The sequence below is a fragment of the Tribolium castaneum genome, chromosome 8 (genome assembly GCF_031307605.1).
Source record: "Tribolium castaneum strain GA2 chromosome 8, icTriCast1.1, whole genome shotgun sequence".
Taxonomy (NCBI): Eukaryota; Metazoa; Arthropoda; class Insecta; order Coleoptera; family Tenebrionidae; genus Tribolium; species Tribolium castaneum.
Window position 1 is genome coordinate 10,971,574 of NC_087401.1, and position 15,020 is coordinate 10,986,593.

Below are 15,020 nucleotides of genomic sequence, written 5' to 3' on the forward strand. Positions count from 1 at the left end.
CTGAAATAACAACACCTTTCAGTTGAAAAATATATTATTCCATAGAACCAACGATTGATAGAGCAAAATATGTAAAAACAGGAATGATTACACATCGATTGGCACCACATTTATAACACATAAGTACCACTAGAGAGAGAGTTGCAAACGTTTTAATACACACACGATTTATTTTTAAATGCAATGAAGACTACACTATGCCGGAAAATTGGTCGTAAAGTCGTGCATTAATGCCCTACAAAAATATACAATACTGCTATTGTCACATCAAGGTCGCCCCCACCACCTGGCTGAGTGGTGGGGACGCCCTCCCCTAATCTAGGCCCTGACTAAACTTATCACAATATGAATGAGTAAAATCGGAAAAATCCTAAGTTACTTGTGCCAAAATCTACGCTACGTCGTCGCTTTTTCCGTTCGGGACGCGTTCGGTCATCAGTTCCTCCTGTTCGGTGACACTCGGCTCGCCTTCAGTGTAATTCCACGGCTGGATCTGTACAGAAACCTGTAATTGCATTCTGGACCACGAAGTGAGGCACTCACCTCAGATGTGCCCCAAATTTGGAACGTCAGATACGTGGAGATGGCCACGAAAGCCGTGACGTAGAACACCGTTCGCCAGGCCGACATCATGGTTTCGCGCTCGTTGAGTATCTGGAAGGCCGCCAGGGGGCTGAGGAAACTGGCCGACATGTGGATGGTTTGAGCGAAGGCTAAGACGGGACCGGCGAAGTTCGGAGCAATATCCACAACGTTGGCCATGGCGCCGGCGTACGAGGCGGTGATTAGGGTTACGGCAAGGAACCAAACGACCAAAACCAGGTTTATGTCGCAACCGAGGTAGCTAATGGCGAGGACTAAAAGTCCGGGGACCACTTGAGCTACAACACGACTGTCATTTGTCTGCAAGGCGGGTCACGTCAAAGCCAGTAGATCTACTAAAGTAGCGACACGGACCTTGACAGGGCAACAATAACGATTATATACTCTAGAGAGGGCGCAACTATCGAAATTCGACATATACCGCATTATTTACATAAAATGCGTAGCCTTGAAAAGCCTTAGTAAGTGCGTTTTGTCCCTGTTTCTACGTTTATTCTTCACTCAATAAAATTGCTAATGGGGATGCTCAAAAGAGATATTCGTTAAAGGTCACGTTAGATGATAGATTTAAATCGAGAATGTATTTAAACAGGCAGTTTAGTTTTCCAAGACTCGACATTTTTTGTAATAACGCTGTAATTTTAAAGGTTCGTCAAATTGTCAGTAATTTTGAACATACGTCAAAACTGTCAAGATTCTCTCACTTTTGAAAAATTGGTAAAGAGCACAGTGATTCTGGCGTTCATCTGTAGTTTTACTGTGGTTATTGGTTATGAACAGATTTCATGGAACTTTCAAATCTGTGCTTAAATCACGTAAATAATAAATCGACACCAAAAACATTAAACAAAAGGGCCTCCAGACTGTTCAAAGTCGTCCACATTACGAAGCAGGTCTGTGTGAGAATACTGGAAACTCATTCAAACAAAAATTGTTTCAGAAACATAAAGTGTTAGGTACCAACTTGAAAGATAAATTTCTAAGATACCAAATTTTCAATAAGTATTTCAGGTAGATTTAAACAATACTTCCTTGAAAATTCATTCTAAATTATTAGATTCTGTCCTAATGGGAAAGAATTTAAGACCGCTCTGCTTACACTGACCTTCGTTTCACAAAATTTAATGCATCTAAATCTGGGAATTGTAGCGCATCGAAGTTTGGTGGACTTTTTATAGCCACTTATTTACAGCAACTATGTTATACAACATTTAAATAATAAAGAAAAATTCAGGTTGTATTATTTCTATTTCTTAGGTAATATCGAGGTGTAAACCGTACCCCAAATGGTTTCCTGTGATTTCATCATGATTCCTTCTGATTTTCCCTAAATTTTTAAAGTGATTTCCTTAAAATTTCTTTATTTACTTAATTTTGTACACTGATTTCCTCTGCGGTTTACCTCTCGGGTAATATTGAAAACATTTACTTTTCTTATTGCGAAAAATGTCTTGGTTTCATAGCAGTTGTTAATAGTGTTGAGGGAAAAAATTAAATTTAATTAAAAAAAAAATAAATCGACCAATTTAAAATCTTGGAGTAATTAAATACGATAAACTGTAAAAACACTTAGAGAGGAGTTTATTAAAATTAGAAATGTAAGTATCACAATTTTTTGAGATCAAACAACTATTATTTTGAAACGTGTTTTTGGCTTTTTCGTTAAATACAAAGTTCAAATTCTTTTAAGGAATGAATTCACTGTTGAAGCGCCAGCACCTTCTTCGAAATGTCCATAAGAGTTGCTGTATTCTGCGCATTCTAAAAGCCTTTCTCATTGCAATGTTCAGTTGAATTTAGGGACGATCTGATTTATTTTTACGTGAGTGAAGCACAAGTTTGAAGGTTTCATGGTATCTGTACACATAAACTGTAATAACTAGGGTGAAATTATAGACGATTACCGAAGTTATTGTTCTGATTCACCAATTTTTCAAACGTGAAAAAATCTTGACATTTTTGACGTACGTTTTTGAATTTTGATGGTGGAGCCATCTGTAGAGTGTATAATCGTTATTGTTGCCCTGTCAAGGTCCGTGTCGCTACTTTTCGGAAATAAAATTAACTAGACGCCCTCTGGTGATGACTTTTGAACTATGTCGAAAACAGTAAAGAAATTTTCGTAATGCCACATTTAACTGACATTTAATGAATTGTTCAACAATTTTGCGTGTATAGTGTTAATTACTTACAATAGAAAGAATTACTTTAAAAGTACGTGGGGGTAAATACTAGCGTTGACTTTGGTTCTGTAGTTTTTCGTGGTATAAAGTGTTTATTGTTGGAACTTGAAAGTGGATAAAAAGTGAAAAATATTTAAATTTTAATTACAAAGTGTTATCAAACAGTTGTCTAATTAAAGATTATAAGTAATTGATCACAGCGAACACAAAGTTTGGCTCAAGAAACCAATAAATTAGTGAAGTGTTATGAATTTTAGGTTAGAATTTTCCACTGAAAAAATCATGAAATGCTGCGGTAAATCTACAAAACTACAATAAAGATTAACAACTGCTGATACATTTAAACGTAAATTATGCCAAAAGGTAGGCTTTTCAATGTCTTTGTAATAATTTTCCAATAAAGAAAGTGAACCAAACAGTCATTCGTTATTCGTGTTTTCCTCGTCATCTCTCATTTGTCAACATAAGTTTCTTGCATCAATGATGCAATAATCATTCCGCATAGGCAATGTAATAATTGTGAAGCCTCAAAATTCGTACAACGCTCAAAATATTCGAATAAACATTTTCCCGCCATTTATGGTTACTGTTTTCGACCTAGCTCAGTGGCGCCCCCAACGGTAATTTTATTTCCGATTAGTATATCTACTGGCTTTGGGTCACGTGACTTACATAGAGCTGTCATCAGTTTTCTGACGTTCGTCAACGACATTACATTACGGGTCACTAACTTATCGGCAATGTAGCAGAAAAAGACAGACGCGACGTAACTGCAGATGAACGGAGCGCCTGACAATAGGCCGTTCTGTTACAAACCATTAGTGAAGTTCACACAATTTCCAATACCAACCTTCTCAATACTGAACCCTAGAATACTCTTCATGTACTTGGGCCCCGGAATAATGAACGTATAGTGGACCCAAATGCGGCCAAAAGTCGTAACTCCGATAGACCAAGCGTGCGGTGACGTCAGAATGGCCTTCCAGGGCACACTCTGCGTCCGCGTGGCAGCATATGTATTAACCGTATTCTCCTTGATGTACTGCTGTTCCCTCAAACTAATCCTCGGGTGCATTTCGGGGCTATCGAAGGCCAAAAGATACCAAATCCCGCACCAAATAACCCCAATTGACCCCGTGGTGTAAAACACCGATCGCCAGCCCAAGTGTGCGATGAGAAAACCACACAGCGGGTACGTTATGCCAATCCCGATACTGAAACCTAGGGGATGTGGTCAGTGGGCGTGGCATAGCCACGATGTGACGTGTTACCTTGGAAACTCGACATGAACCGGCTACGTTCGGGAACAGGGATCCAATGACCGACCAGGGCGTACATCGCGGGCCAGGTCAAGCCCTGGAAAAGGGGCGGAGATTGTACAAAGTGGGGTTTTCCGCTTGCGTCAACATAATTAATATTTGTTTGGATGAAAATTAGGATTTTCCGTTGCAATTTTCTGCTTTGTTCTGATCAAAATTAAATGAATTGTTACGACCGCGTTTCTTATCATAAGAAATAAATGCATAGTGATAGGATTCTGTCACAATCTATAAATAATAATCAATGGAAAAGAACTCTGTACTATAAACCAAAAACGGCGACATATGACTCAGTATTTTATCAAGTGTCCGTTATCAATTTAGATGAGTGATGATTTGGCAAAAATACTCGTTATACGGGGTGTTGCGCACACGCGATCTGGGTTTTATTGACGCAGTCATTGTGCAGATTGGTTTTTCAAGGTTTGCGCACCTGTCGCACTCCACAAATACGCTTTTGTTATTATATTCACGAACGCTACGATATCAAAAATATTAATCTCTATTTACAAAAGTTATTGAATAATATATGGAACGGAACAAATTACGTGATATTTTTTTTAATAGCGGGTATTACAGTTCAACATAGCCCACTTGTAATTTCCATATTAAAAAAAAAAACAAATGCCAAAAAGAAGTTCTTTCTTCTAATAGTAATATTTGAACATTTACTATTATTTTGATAAAATATCTATTAAATAGTGCAAAAAATACACAAAGCACTTTAAAAAAAATTGGCAATCACTGGCTTTCTAAACTGGGTAAATTATTGACGACTTTACCGAATAAATTTTGTCAATTCATTTAGGTACATACAGGGTGCATTTTTAAAAACGGCAAGCGCTGTAAAATTTTCATTTATAAGCCGATTTCAAAAATAAAGAAAAACACTTAAATCGCTTTTAATATAAGCTGATGCTTTTAATTTCCTTATTTCAAATTGGGACCTATATTTTTCTTTTCCTAGTTTTTTTGATACATCATGTCTAGTATATTTTACTTTTACTAAAAATGAGAGTTAAAAAAATGTTTAATTTGGAAAAAAAATATAAGTTAATAAAATCTAGTTACATGGTGTCAATAAAAATATTTACGTTAAAAATAATCTCGTTACGAGTGAACTTTTGTTTTAAAATGAATGATTTTAATCACTTAGAGATAAGTTTCACGTATAGTATGTTTGCCAACTAGATTTTATTAACTTTTATTTATTTAATACGTATGGTTACAAAAAAAGGAAAAATATCTTCTAAATTATAAAAAGAACAAACATATTAAAAATATTCTGTAACGCATAAACCATTTAATGATTTTTGTAATTTTTGATAATTATATGGTGTTATATATTTTTTTATTAAAAATGTTACAAGGGGTCGAATATTAAACTGTAACACATGGTATAGTGTTCCATGATGATTAAATCAGAAGTTGGCATTACTTTTGATTAAAACTTTTTGCTTGCCCCCGGTACATAACTATGTTTATGCAATAAAAATTCAATAGTATTTGCAAAATTACACAAGAGTTTTGCCAGCACTTATCTTTAAACGTGTTTGTCTGTTTGTCAGACAAATACGGTCTAAAATCTTAATCATTTGATTTAATAAAAAATAGGATATATTTTTTTTTTCAATAATTTCGGCAATTTGTCATCAAAACAGGTATGCAAACCCGCTGTTTGCATAACAAATTGCCAACCTTCAGCAACCCAATCACTTTTTTTATCACTTTTAATCATTGTTTGTCTTTTCGAGTAAAGCACCATCGACTTGACGCTTTCCTATTGCATTATTGTTATCAAAGTGAAAAAATGTTGTTCCAGTTAGCCTTGACAATTATCACGCTAACTGGGCCACTTATTTTTTTCAAACTTACCGACGCAAAACCTTGTGCGAACCTTAAGGCAATGACAACCCCATAATGCGTCTCACTAGCCCACGGAATGCTCAAACTGCACAACGCTGTGACCAACTGCGCGTACCCAAAAACCCGCTTAGTGCCCAATTTCTGGGTTGCCAGGCCGCCCACGACTTGCGAAATCACATAAGCCCAATAGAACGAGGCCAGGATGTAGCTCTGGACGCTGGCCGACCACTTGAGAGTGCCCCCCGTGTCCGAGGGGGCTGTGGTGGCGTTGGCGTCGTCGAGGGTGAAGCAGTACTCTTGCGTGGTGTTGGTCACACTCAAGGTGGGCTCCTCGACCATGGCGATGATGGCCAGGTTGATGTCGGTGCGCATCATGAAAGACACCAGGAAACCGGACCATGACAGGAGGTAGAGGACGAGACGGGCAGGTACTTGGCCTGGAGACAAGAAAATGAAACGTGAAGGGGGCCCCGAAGCACAGGAAACCACGGCATTGTCTTTAAGTGGTCAAGGGCACAGGTAATTGCGCAACTTACCGAAAAGCCGGTAGATGAGGCACTTCTGGACCTCCTCCTTGGGGTAGGAGAGGGTGCTGCTGTACACCTTGTCTTCCGTCATCGCACTATTGTTTCAACTTGCTTCTTGAGGTGACACACTGCAAGCAAGAACTGGTTGTGAGGCCCGAGGCAACAGTATTGGTGGCTATTGTAATGTTGCATAATTCGATTTGTTTGGGCTAATTTCAAGGAGACGCGTCAGCGATTTTATAAGAGTGAGCGCCTGTTGGGGAAATTATCGGAAACGCATGCCATTTGATGAGATTAATTGAGCCTCGACTTGACCTAACCTCAAAATATTTCGACCCGATTTTTTGAACGGAAAGTGTGACTTGGACACGAACCTGGCAGTAAGCACCCACACAACACCGTAATGAATCAATATTCACACAATATAGAGCCATAATGCCCTATTTTTTCACACCAACAGCCCTAACCACCCACTCAATGACATTTGGGACAGTGGCCTGTATTACCGGCCATCAATAACACACAAACCTTTGACAATAATTTATTTAAATACAAAAACTACCACTTTTTCCACTCCATGCCATCCGGTGGCTTCACCCCGACCTTCTCCTTCGATATCTCGTCCCAATTCGTGCTAAGAACCGTGCCCCCACTCTCCATCTACAATTCAAAATTACCACAAGTCGGCACCAATTAACCCGACTTACATAACTCTTATTCATTGCCCGCTTGACCTCGTCGCTGCCTTTGCCGTAAATCTCCTGGAACAGCTTATTGAGGGCCTCCTCGCCCTCGGGCTTTTCCTTTGCCTCCTCTTCTTTGATTTCCTTCTCGACAACGGACCAGTCTTTGCCCTTTTTGGAGGTGGGGTAGGCCGGGGGGCCGCTCGTCTGGGCCACTTCCACGGGTATCGCCTTAGGGAGGTCTTCCGGCCCTTCCAGCTTGGCCCACCTGATTCCCTCACTTTTTTTCAACTTAACCTCAATCTGTCAAGTGTCACAGTTTGTCAATTGTTAGAGGGGCCCTAGCACGTACCTTCGAGGGGGTGATTTTATACGAACACTGCTCAGGGACTACCTCATGCGAGAGGTTGAATTTGAGCTCAATATCGTCCTGTTCCGGGAATTTAATTTTCGCAGTGACACACGTTTTGGCAAAGTTTACACTCAAATTCTCCTCCTTGACGTTCTTTACAAGCACGGTTATGACCACAGCAGCGTCCGTTTGGTACCAGTCGTGCTTGACTTGCACTTTTGGCTAAAAATAAATTTTAGCGAAAAAAACAAAATGCTTTGTTCGGGCCCACCTTCTCACTGGACTCACTTTCGGACATTTTTTACCACTCTAACATAGAATTAAACGTTTCGGCAACACAATAATTAAGCCCCAAATTTGTAAACTTCTAGAAAAACAAAGATTTGACAGGTGACGCACGTGCGACATCTACAAATACGAATTAGGCAACCAAATTTACAACATTTGGCCCCGTATTATGGTGAAGGCGGGCCCCATCCACTTTTTACGCAACTAAACAATCACAGATTCACAGAAATTAATTTCAATTTATTTATTATTCAAAAGTGGCGATTTGTTAAAACCGCGAAGTTGGCGGTGTCCGATGCGCCCTCTGGTGTAGGAAAAAATTGTTACGGTTTGCGCGTCTAAAATTTTGCAAAGTGGCTTTAATTCGGCTTAAGTGACTTAAAGTGGACTTAATTACACTTAATTAGTTACTTATGGACTAGTGTTACGTTTTTTGCAATTCGGAAGTGTCTTTGCGGGGGTCGCCATGCAGGGAAATTCTTCTCGAAAGATGCGTCTGGACTTGCTCAAGTTATGGATTTAATTCGGCTTAATTGCCCCCAAGTGAGTGTAATTACTTTAATTACGAATTACGCAATTGATTTGCCGGTTTTAACTTAAATATCACTTAATAAGTGTTTTTGTTCCAGGTCTGGGGAGTAGGTAAGTGAGAGCCCCTTAACCCTTCCACATATTTTATTTTATTGAAACAACTTAGTATAATAACATTAATAAATATGTCCCATCTACAAAATATAACATTCTGTTATTGTCTTGACTGAAAATGCCCAATGGGTGGCTACTATACAGTGTGTGCCAACGAAATGACATAGCGTGTCATTTGTTTCCCGCCGACTTGTTAATTGGGCCAAATGAACAGGAAACAAAGTCATGCGAGAAAACAAATGAGACTCGATAAACAGAGATCTGTAAATAGAAATGTAATTACAACTAAAATAATATACTGGCCCCTATTACTGGCATTACATTATAAACTTAAACTATACATAGAATAGATTGTGGGACTCGGGTCGTTGAGTTATTTACAAAATATAAATATAATACGGCCCCTGGTCACCGATATACTTTACAAAATATATTGATTTACTTAAACCTAAGAAAGCCAACTAACTATAATTGCACTTATGTAGGGATTGTCTTATACAGGGCGTCCCTGTCGCAAATCCGGAAGACTTAACCTATAATCTGACCTTTGCTACTGGCACATCGTTCCGATTACTGTTTTTAACTAAAGCTAAAATTAGGAATGTTGGCAATTTTAATCTCACACCAGCTTTGAGTTCGGATTTATATTTACAAAAATGTACAAAATCATTCAATTTATTTACAATTTCGGGTAATTTAGCACCAATTTTGCTGGGCGATGCCTTCTAGTGTCTTTTCATATGGAGGGATAGGTGGTCCGAGCGGCTGAAGGACCGCTGACACTGGTTACAACTGAAGGGCTTTTGCCCCGTGTGCTTGCGGAAATGGCGAGTCAATTCGTCGGATCGGGCGAATTTCCAGGTGCAACCGTCCCAAGTACATTGGTACGGTTTTTCCCCTGAAAATTGTGACACAAATGTTGAAGAAATCGCTATTTCGAGAGCTATTAATTATTTGGCTAAACACCTGACGCTTAGATAATCGTTGGCAACGATTAAAAACTGGGAAATTAGGTGGGTTTTTTTGCGTAGTGTAAGTATACAGGGTGTAACGAACGAGTTTTGAACGCCCTCGAGGATAATTTCCAAACTTGGTGCATCAAGTGCACTCAATAACACGGATATTATTATTAGAAATTTGTTTGTTTAAACGATAACGACTTCCTATCAACATATAGATTATTGTAATTATAATGCGATCATCGTTTGCTTCTTAAACAATGACTTGCGCCGATTTTGATTGATTGCGTCGCATACACAATGGCCCAATTTGCATAAAATTGCATATTTTATAAATAAATATTTACGTTAAAGTTGTCGTAATATATGAAGAATTATCTCCAGCAAGTGGGGGTGTTGAAGTTATGTTGTTGTAATATTAGTAGCCGATCTAAAAACAATATGAGTTCCTGCATCTTTGGAAAAACTTGTAGGAAGTAGCAATGGAAATTAATTTAATTAATGATGAACTGATGGATTATGTGGATGGAACAAAGAAGGATCAAAAGCTGGAGAAAAAGGCTTTGCTAGTAATTGTGTCTGGTGTCAAATCACATATATTCACGGTAATTAGAGAAGTGAAAATTGAGAAAAAAGGTTGGAAGAGACTGAAGAAAATTTATGAGTTCAAGGTTACTCAAGAGCTGCAACTTTAAAGAAAAGTTAGTTTTGATTTGTTTTGCTGACTGTAAGAGAATGAATGATTATTTAAATCAGATAATGAAAATTGACCAAGATCTGAAGGCAGTTGGCAGTAAAATAAAGGAAAGTGTTCTAGCTGCTCTGATCTCTGTTAGTCTACCAGAACATTTTAAACCATTAATTAAGACACTAGAGAACTACAGTACAAATTAACTACAGACTTAGTCAAAGAGAAATTACTAACGGAAGCTGTTAACTACGAAAATGAAGGAGAAGAATCAGCTTTAGTAATGGAGAGGCATTATTAAAAATTTTAATGGTAAAAATGGTATTTCATCGACGAAAACAAGATTTGAAGGAACATGTTTTAATTGCAAGAAAAATGTCAAATCTAAAGATTGCTATTCTTTAAAGAAGAATTTTTAAAGATACAGGATTAATGGAGTACACAGCAGTGTCAAATACTGGTTGTTTCTGCAAGGATGATTATTTTAAAATCATAAAGATTGGTTGACAAATGTCAAAGAATTAAAAGGTGATACGAAGGTGACAGTAGCTTCTGGAGAACAATTTGAAATTCAAGCTACTGGAGAGACTTCCATTTTATTAGATGTTAATAGTAAGACAGAAACAAGTTTATTATGCTCCTGGTTTGAAACGTAATTTAATTTTATGTAAACAACTAGCAAAAAGATGTGAAATTTAAGAAAAGAAGACAGGAAGACTAATAGTAGTTGCATCATCAAGAAATCGAGAGTTATATAAAGATGAGAAAACTAAGAATAAAGGTTTTTTTTTTAAATTTGGCATCATAGATTGGTTTATTTAAGCAGCCAAGGTATGAAGATAATATGGTTCATGGTATGAAATTAGAAGATATTAAAGAGAAATGCGATATTTGTGAAAATTGTTACAAAGGAAAGCAACATAACAAAACAAAAGTAAAAACTTATTCATAGTGTGATGCTTGCGGTCCAATGAAAATAAAATCAATTGGTCGAAAGCCTTATTTTTTTAACTTTTACTGATGATTTTACAAGAAAAACTATTGTATATTTTTTAAAGAATAAGTCTGAAGTTTTTAAAAATTTAAGAATTTCAAGAAAATGGTTGGAGCTGAAATACATTACAAAACAAGAGGTCTACGCACAATTAACGTTAAAGAATATATACCTTTTTAAATGAAAGAGTTTTTGAAAATGGCCGGAATTCGTCATCAAAGAACACATCTCAGCAAAATGGGGGAAAGGGGGAAAACAATGCTAGATGATGTATATTTAACTCAAGATTTCTGGGCAGAAGGTATTAATACAGCTTGTTATTTAAAAAATAGTGGTCCTACTGTAGCAGTAAATAATATAACACCAGAAGAAACTAGGACAGGATAAAAACCCAATTTAAGTGGATTAAAAATTGTTGGAATTGAAGGAATCAACTATATACCAAAAGAAAAAGAAACTAAAATTTAAATTCAAAATAAAAAAAATTGGATATTGTGGAAATTCAAAGACCTACAGACTAGTGGATGAAAAAAGTGAAACTATAAAGAAATCAAGAAAAGTTATGTCAACATTGAAGATATTAAATTCAGCTACAGAAGATTTATTTTACAAAGATGATGAAATTCCTGACTATTTTCTTGATGAAAAATTAAAAGAAATAATCTTCGAAAAAAAAGTGTCAGAAGATTCAATACAAGAAGATTTGTAATTCAAAATGATGTACATAAAGATGACAATGCAAGACAAGAAAGAATATACCCAGAACGTGTACATTGAAGACCTGTAAGATTTGGAGATTTTATTTTGTGTGCAGTCAAATGAAATTGAATTGAAGATGCAAATGAAATTAAGAAGATACAAGTTTAGTATCTGAAAGTTTTTCGGGAAATGACGATGAACAGTCGAGAGAAGCTAAAGGCTTGGATAAATCAATCATTGTTTAGGAATTAAAATTTCAAGAAAGAAAGTTTCCACACGTATGGAGCTGGAAATAAGTTTAGTAAAGAGTTGAAACCGAAGACAGTTAGAGAAAACAAGATGAATTAAGAATAAAAGTTTCAAGACAAAAAAGTTCCACATCTAAAGAAGCTGGAGAGAGTTGGAGTTGAAGTTGTGTTGTTGTGATATTAGAAGCCGATGTAAAACAGCATATGTGTTAATAAAATATGTTACAAGAGTGTCAAAAATCAAGAAATATAGAGGAATTTCAGTCTCTTCTAGTTTATAAAAATATCTAGGAGACTCACCCTGTATACCTTTGATAACAACAAAGATAAGTAAATGGTCTTGGCAATTATTCCTCGAATACACAGTTTTTGATGACTCAATCAGGTAGCATTCGATAAATCGCATAAAAACGCGTGAAACATCCCATAAAATAAATTTGCCGATAGAAAAATAAATTATGTGGGCCGCGAGGCCATTGTTATAAATTTTTTGCCGTTGAATGCGCGATTAAATTAACACTTGAAACCAGTTAATTCTGTTTTGACAAGTTTTGTCTTTAATCTTAACAATCGATCTAATTTCGTGTCATTGAAAGCGAGTAATTAATTGGTTTGGATTTTTTTATACGTTGTAAATCAGGAGTGATCGTTATGGGAAAAGCTTGACATATTACCAAGCTATAAAAGTAATTATTTAAATTATGTTTCGGGCCCGGAGTGAAGTTTTTGCAAAATATTCGCGTGACTGTTTACGAATTAAAATTGTTTGGAAATTAACCAAAAACGCGATTTGTGCTCCCAATAAACACAAGTGGATCGATTTGGTTTTTAATGTTACTAACCTTTTCACAAGTTAATAACAAATCCAGTGTTAAATTGATAACAAATTTTGACATTTACCAGCCAACTTAGCGAAGACAAAATCGGACTGCTAGAGTGGACGCGTTTTAAATTTAGAATAATTGAATTTTTTGCGCGCTTCCTGTTCACATTTAGAACCGCTACGATTTAGCTTTTTTCCCATTAACCAAAAAACGCAAATTACACATAACTATCGTGAAAAAGCTACTTTACCTGTGTGCGTCCTCTTGTGCGCCTTCAAATGCGAACTTTTCGTATAGACTTTATTACATCCAGGGACGTCACATCTGTGTATTTTTCGCCGTTTCATCGTCGGATCCGTCCGATTATCTTCGCTGATGTTGTTGTTATTGACGTTTTTACTCATCGATGTTTCCGCCGATGTCCTCGTGATCGATCTATTTGAGAAAAAATAATTTTTTTTGGCGCGAAATTTTGGGGACTTACAAAGAGGCATCTTTGAGTTTTTGGAGTGCAAGCAGCGCCGCCGTTGACGAAGTGAGAGATCGCGAAGGGATGTCTGGGGTTATCACATTTTTAGGAATATCTGTAAAAAATAGTGAAGGTTAATTTAGCCTCGGATACGTCAAAAGTAAATTAATGATATTATTTATTTGAAAAAATTAGCGAGTTGCACAATAAATGGTCCAGTTCGATCCGTAAAAAGTGTCCAAATATGGACGAAATTGTGCCTTAAGGCTGTGCATTTTTTAAATACCGGTTATGAAATTTGTAGCAGAGAAGGATTTCGAACCGGATGTCGTGTGTCGGAATTTATGGATTCGTATGTCGGTTCGGTGGCGATTAAAAATTAGAAAAATTATGCTAAAGACGAGTCGGACGAGTTTCGAGACCTTTGAACACACATTTAGAAATATTAAAACTAATTATCCTCATTAACATTTCGAGTCCTGGGCGAGGTCTGATGGTTAAGAGACCTTTTCACTTCCTTCGAGAGGGATTTTTTTGCGAAAGGATGTCCTCCCACGGTTGCACTTCGGATGCTTGATGTGTGATGAGGTGTTTGTTTTGTTATTGGGTCTTTTTGTGTGTTTTTTCGACACACCCGACGGTTTGCATAATCGGGTCCGAGTTTTGTTTGTTTTATGCCAACAATGGAAATGTTTGTTTTGCAAATTTGAGAATTTCAAGGATTCCACGCTTCGCTTTTGCATCTCAAAACCGAAAAATTAAATAGACGAGTTCTTGCCGAAGTCTAACAAAATATTAAATTCATCAAAACCAAAACCATATATATATATAAGAGTTTTTCTTCAAAACAAATATTTATCTAGCTTAAAATTATTACACAAGTAAGTTAGGTCCTCGGTTAGATAAAATATTTTTTGTAACGAATAACTTAAAAAAATAAAAAAAAATATAATAAGAGTTTTTCTTCAAGACAAATGTTTATTACCTCGCTTAAGTTTTTAGTTGCTTAATCAAAGAATGAAAAGTTTCGAAAAACCATAATTAAAATCGTGTGTGACGGTTTGATAGGGTTTTGGACTTCATCTTTATGTTTTAAGGCCTGGTATTTGTGAAATTGTGTATCTTTATGACAAAATTTAATTAATGATTAAGTTAATTACCGGATTAAATTGTAAACACGGTATATCTTTCGTACGTGTTTACACACGTTTTTGTAAGTAAGTCCAAAATTATAAATTTCGAAAGCATCTAGAGATATTTAAGATTTAAAACAAAAGGCATTGATTTCGTTTTACACTTCGAGACTCAGTATTTCTAAAATTTAACGTTAATTTCTGCATGGTTTTAATTGCCGCTGATGTTTTTATGTAAATTACGTCCAAGAACGGGACGCCAGGAGCCACGTAAATTTTACCTCAACGGATCGTTTTTATAGTGCAATCTATGTACACTTGTTCATTTAAAAGAAATAAATGATTAATTTTAAAACGTTTTTTTTTTCTAAGACTCAGAAGCCCCATAAAGCACAAAGAATTACTTTATGAAAAAGAGTGTATTAATGACGTCACTAAGTTTGTACATCCTTTTTTAGTGAAACAATTCATCAATTGATTTATTTGCCGACATTAATTAACAAACGTTTAACGAAATTTTTTTTTTATTTATGGAGATTG

At 36.4% G+C, this 15,020-nt stretch overlaps 3 protein-coding genes and 1 long non-coding RNA gene across 8 annotated transcripts in view; all 4 read right to left on the reverse strand.

Annotated features, from left to right (window-relative positions):
* Positions 1–16: 16 nt before the first annotated feature.
* Positions 17–7,134, reverse strand: MFS17 (Major Facilitator Superfamily Transporter 17). 3 transcript variants are annotated; one of them, XM_064358224.1, is made up of 8 exons: positions 7,027–7,134; positions 6,508–6,626; positions 5,981–6,408; positions 4,058–4,142; positions 3,637–4,007; positions 3,459–3,591; positions 544–881; positions 17–493 (listed from the first exon to the last, which is right to left on the reverse strand). In XM_064358224.1, the coding sequence occupies exons 2-8, from the start codon at positions 6,587–6,589 to the stop codon at positions 392–394; spliced, it is 1,539 nt and encodes a 512-aa protein (XP_064214294.1). In that variant the 5' UTR covers positions 6,590–6,626; positions 7,027–7,134; the 3' UTR covers positions 17–391. The 3 variants fall into 3 exon arrangements, with proteins under 3 accessions (XP_064214294.1, XP_064214292.1, XP_064214293.1); XM_064358222.1 differs by lacking the exon at positions 7,027–7,134 and adding an exon at positions 6,873–7,012; XM_064358223.1 differs by lacking the exon at positions 7,027–7,134 and adding an exon at positions 6,819–6,837.
* LOC135266864 (uncharacterized) lies at positions 2,162–3,452 on the reverse strand. The gene is made up of 2 exons (XR_010335067.1): positions 2,530–3,452; positions 2,162–2,473 (listed from the first exon to the last, which is right to left on the reverse strand). It is a non-coding gene; the product is annotated as an uncharacterized LOC135266864 (long non-coding RNA).
* Positions 7,026–7,963, reverse strand: Sgt1 (suppressor-of-G2-allele-of-skp1). The gene is made up of 4 exons (XM_966610.4): positions 7,805–7,963; positions 7,534–7,755; positions 7,206–7,484; positions 7,026–7,158 (listed from the first exon to the last, which is right to left on the reverse strand). The coding sequence occupies exons 1-4, from the start codon at positions 7,829–7,831 to the stop codon at positions 7,057–7,059; spliced, it is 630 nt and encodes a 209-aa protein (XP_971703.1). The 5' UTR covers positions 7,832–7,963; the 3' UTR covers positions 7,026–7,056.
* Positions 7,964–8,478: 515 nt separating this feature from the next.
* Positions 8,479–15,020, reverse strand: part of LOC660309 (Krueppel-like factor 8) — a 46,114-nt gene continuing 39,572 nt past the window's right edge. For all 3 annotated transcript variants that reach the window (XM_008197928.3, XM_008197927.3, XM_064358227.1), the window contains 3 exons: positions 13,363–13,462; positions 13,129–13,313; positions 8,479–9,364 (listed from right to left, as the gene is read on the reverse strand). In XM_008197928.3, the coding sequence (XP_008196150.1) occupies positions 9,192–9,364; positions 13,129–13,313; positions 13,363–13,462 (458 nt within the window). In that variant the 3' untranslated portion in view covers positions 8,479–9,191. The remainder of the gene's footprint in view (positions 9,365–13,128; positions 13,314–13,362; positions 13,463–15,020) is intronic.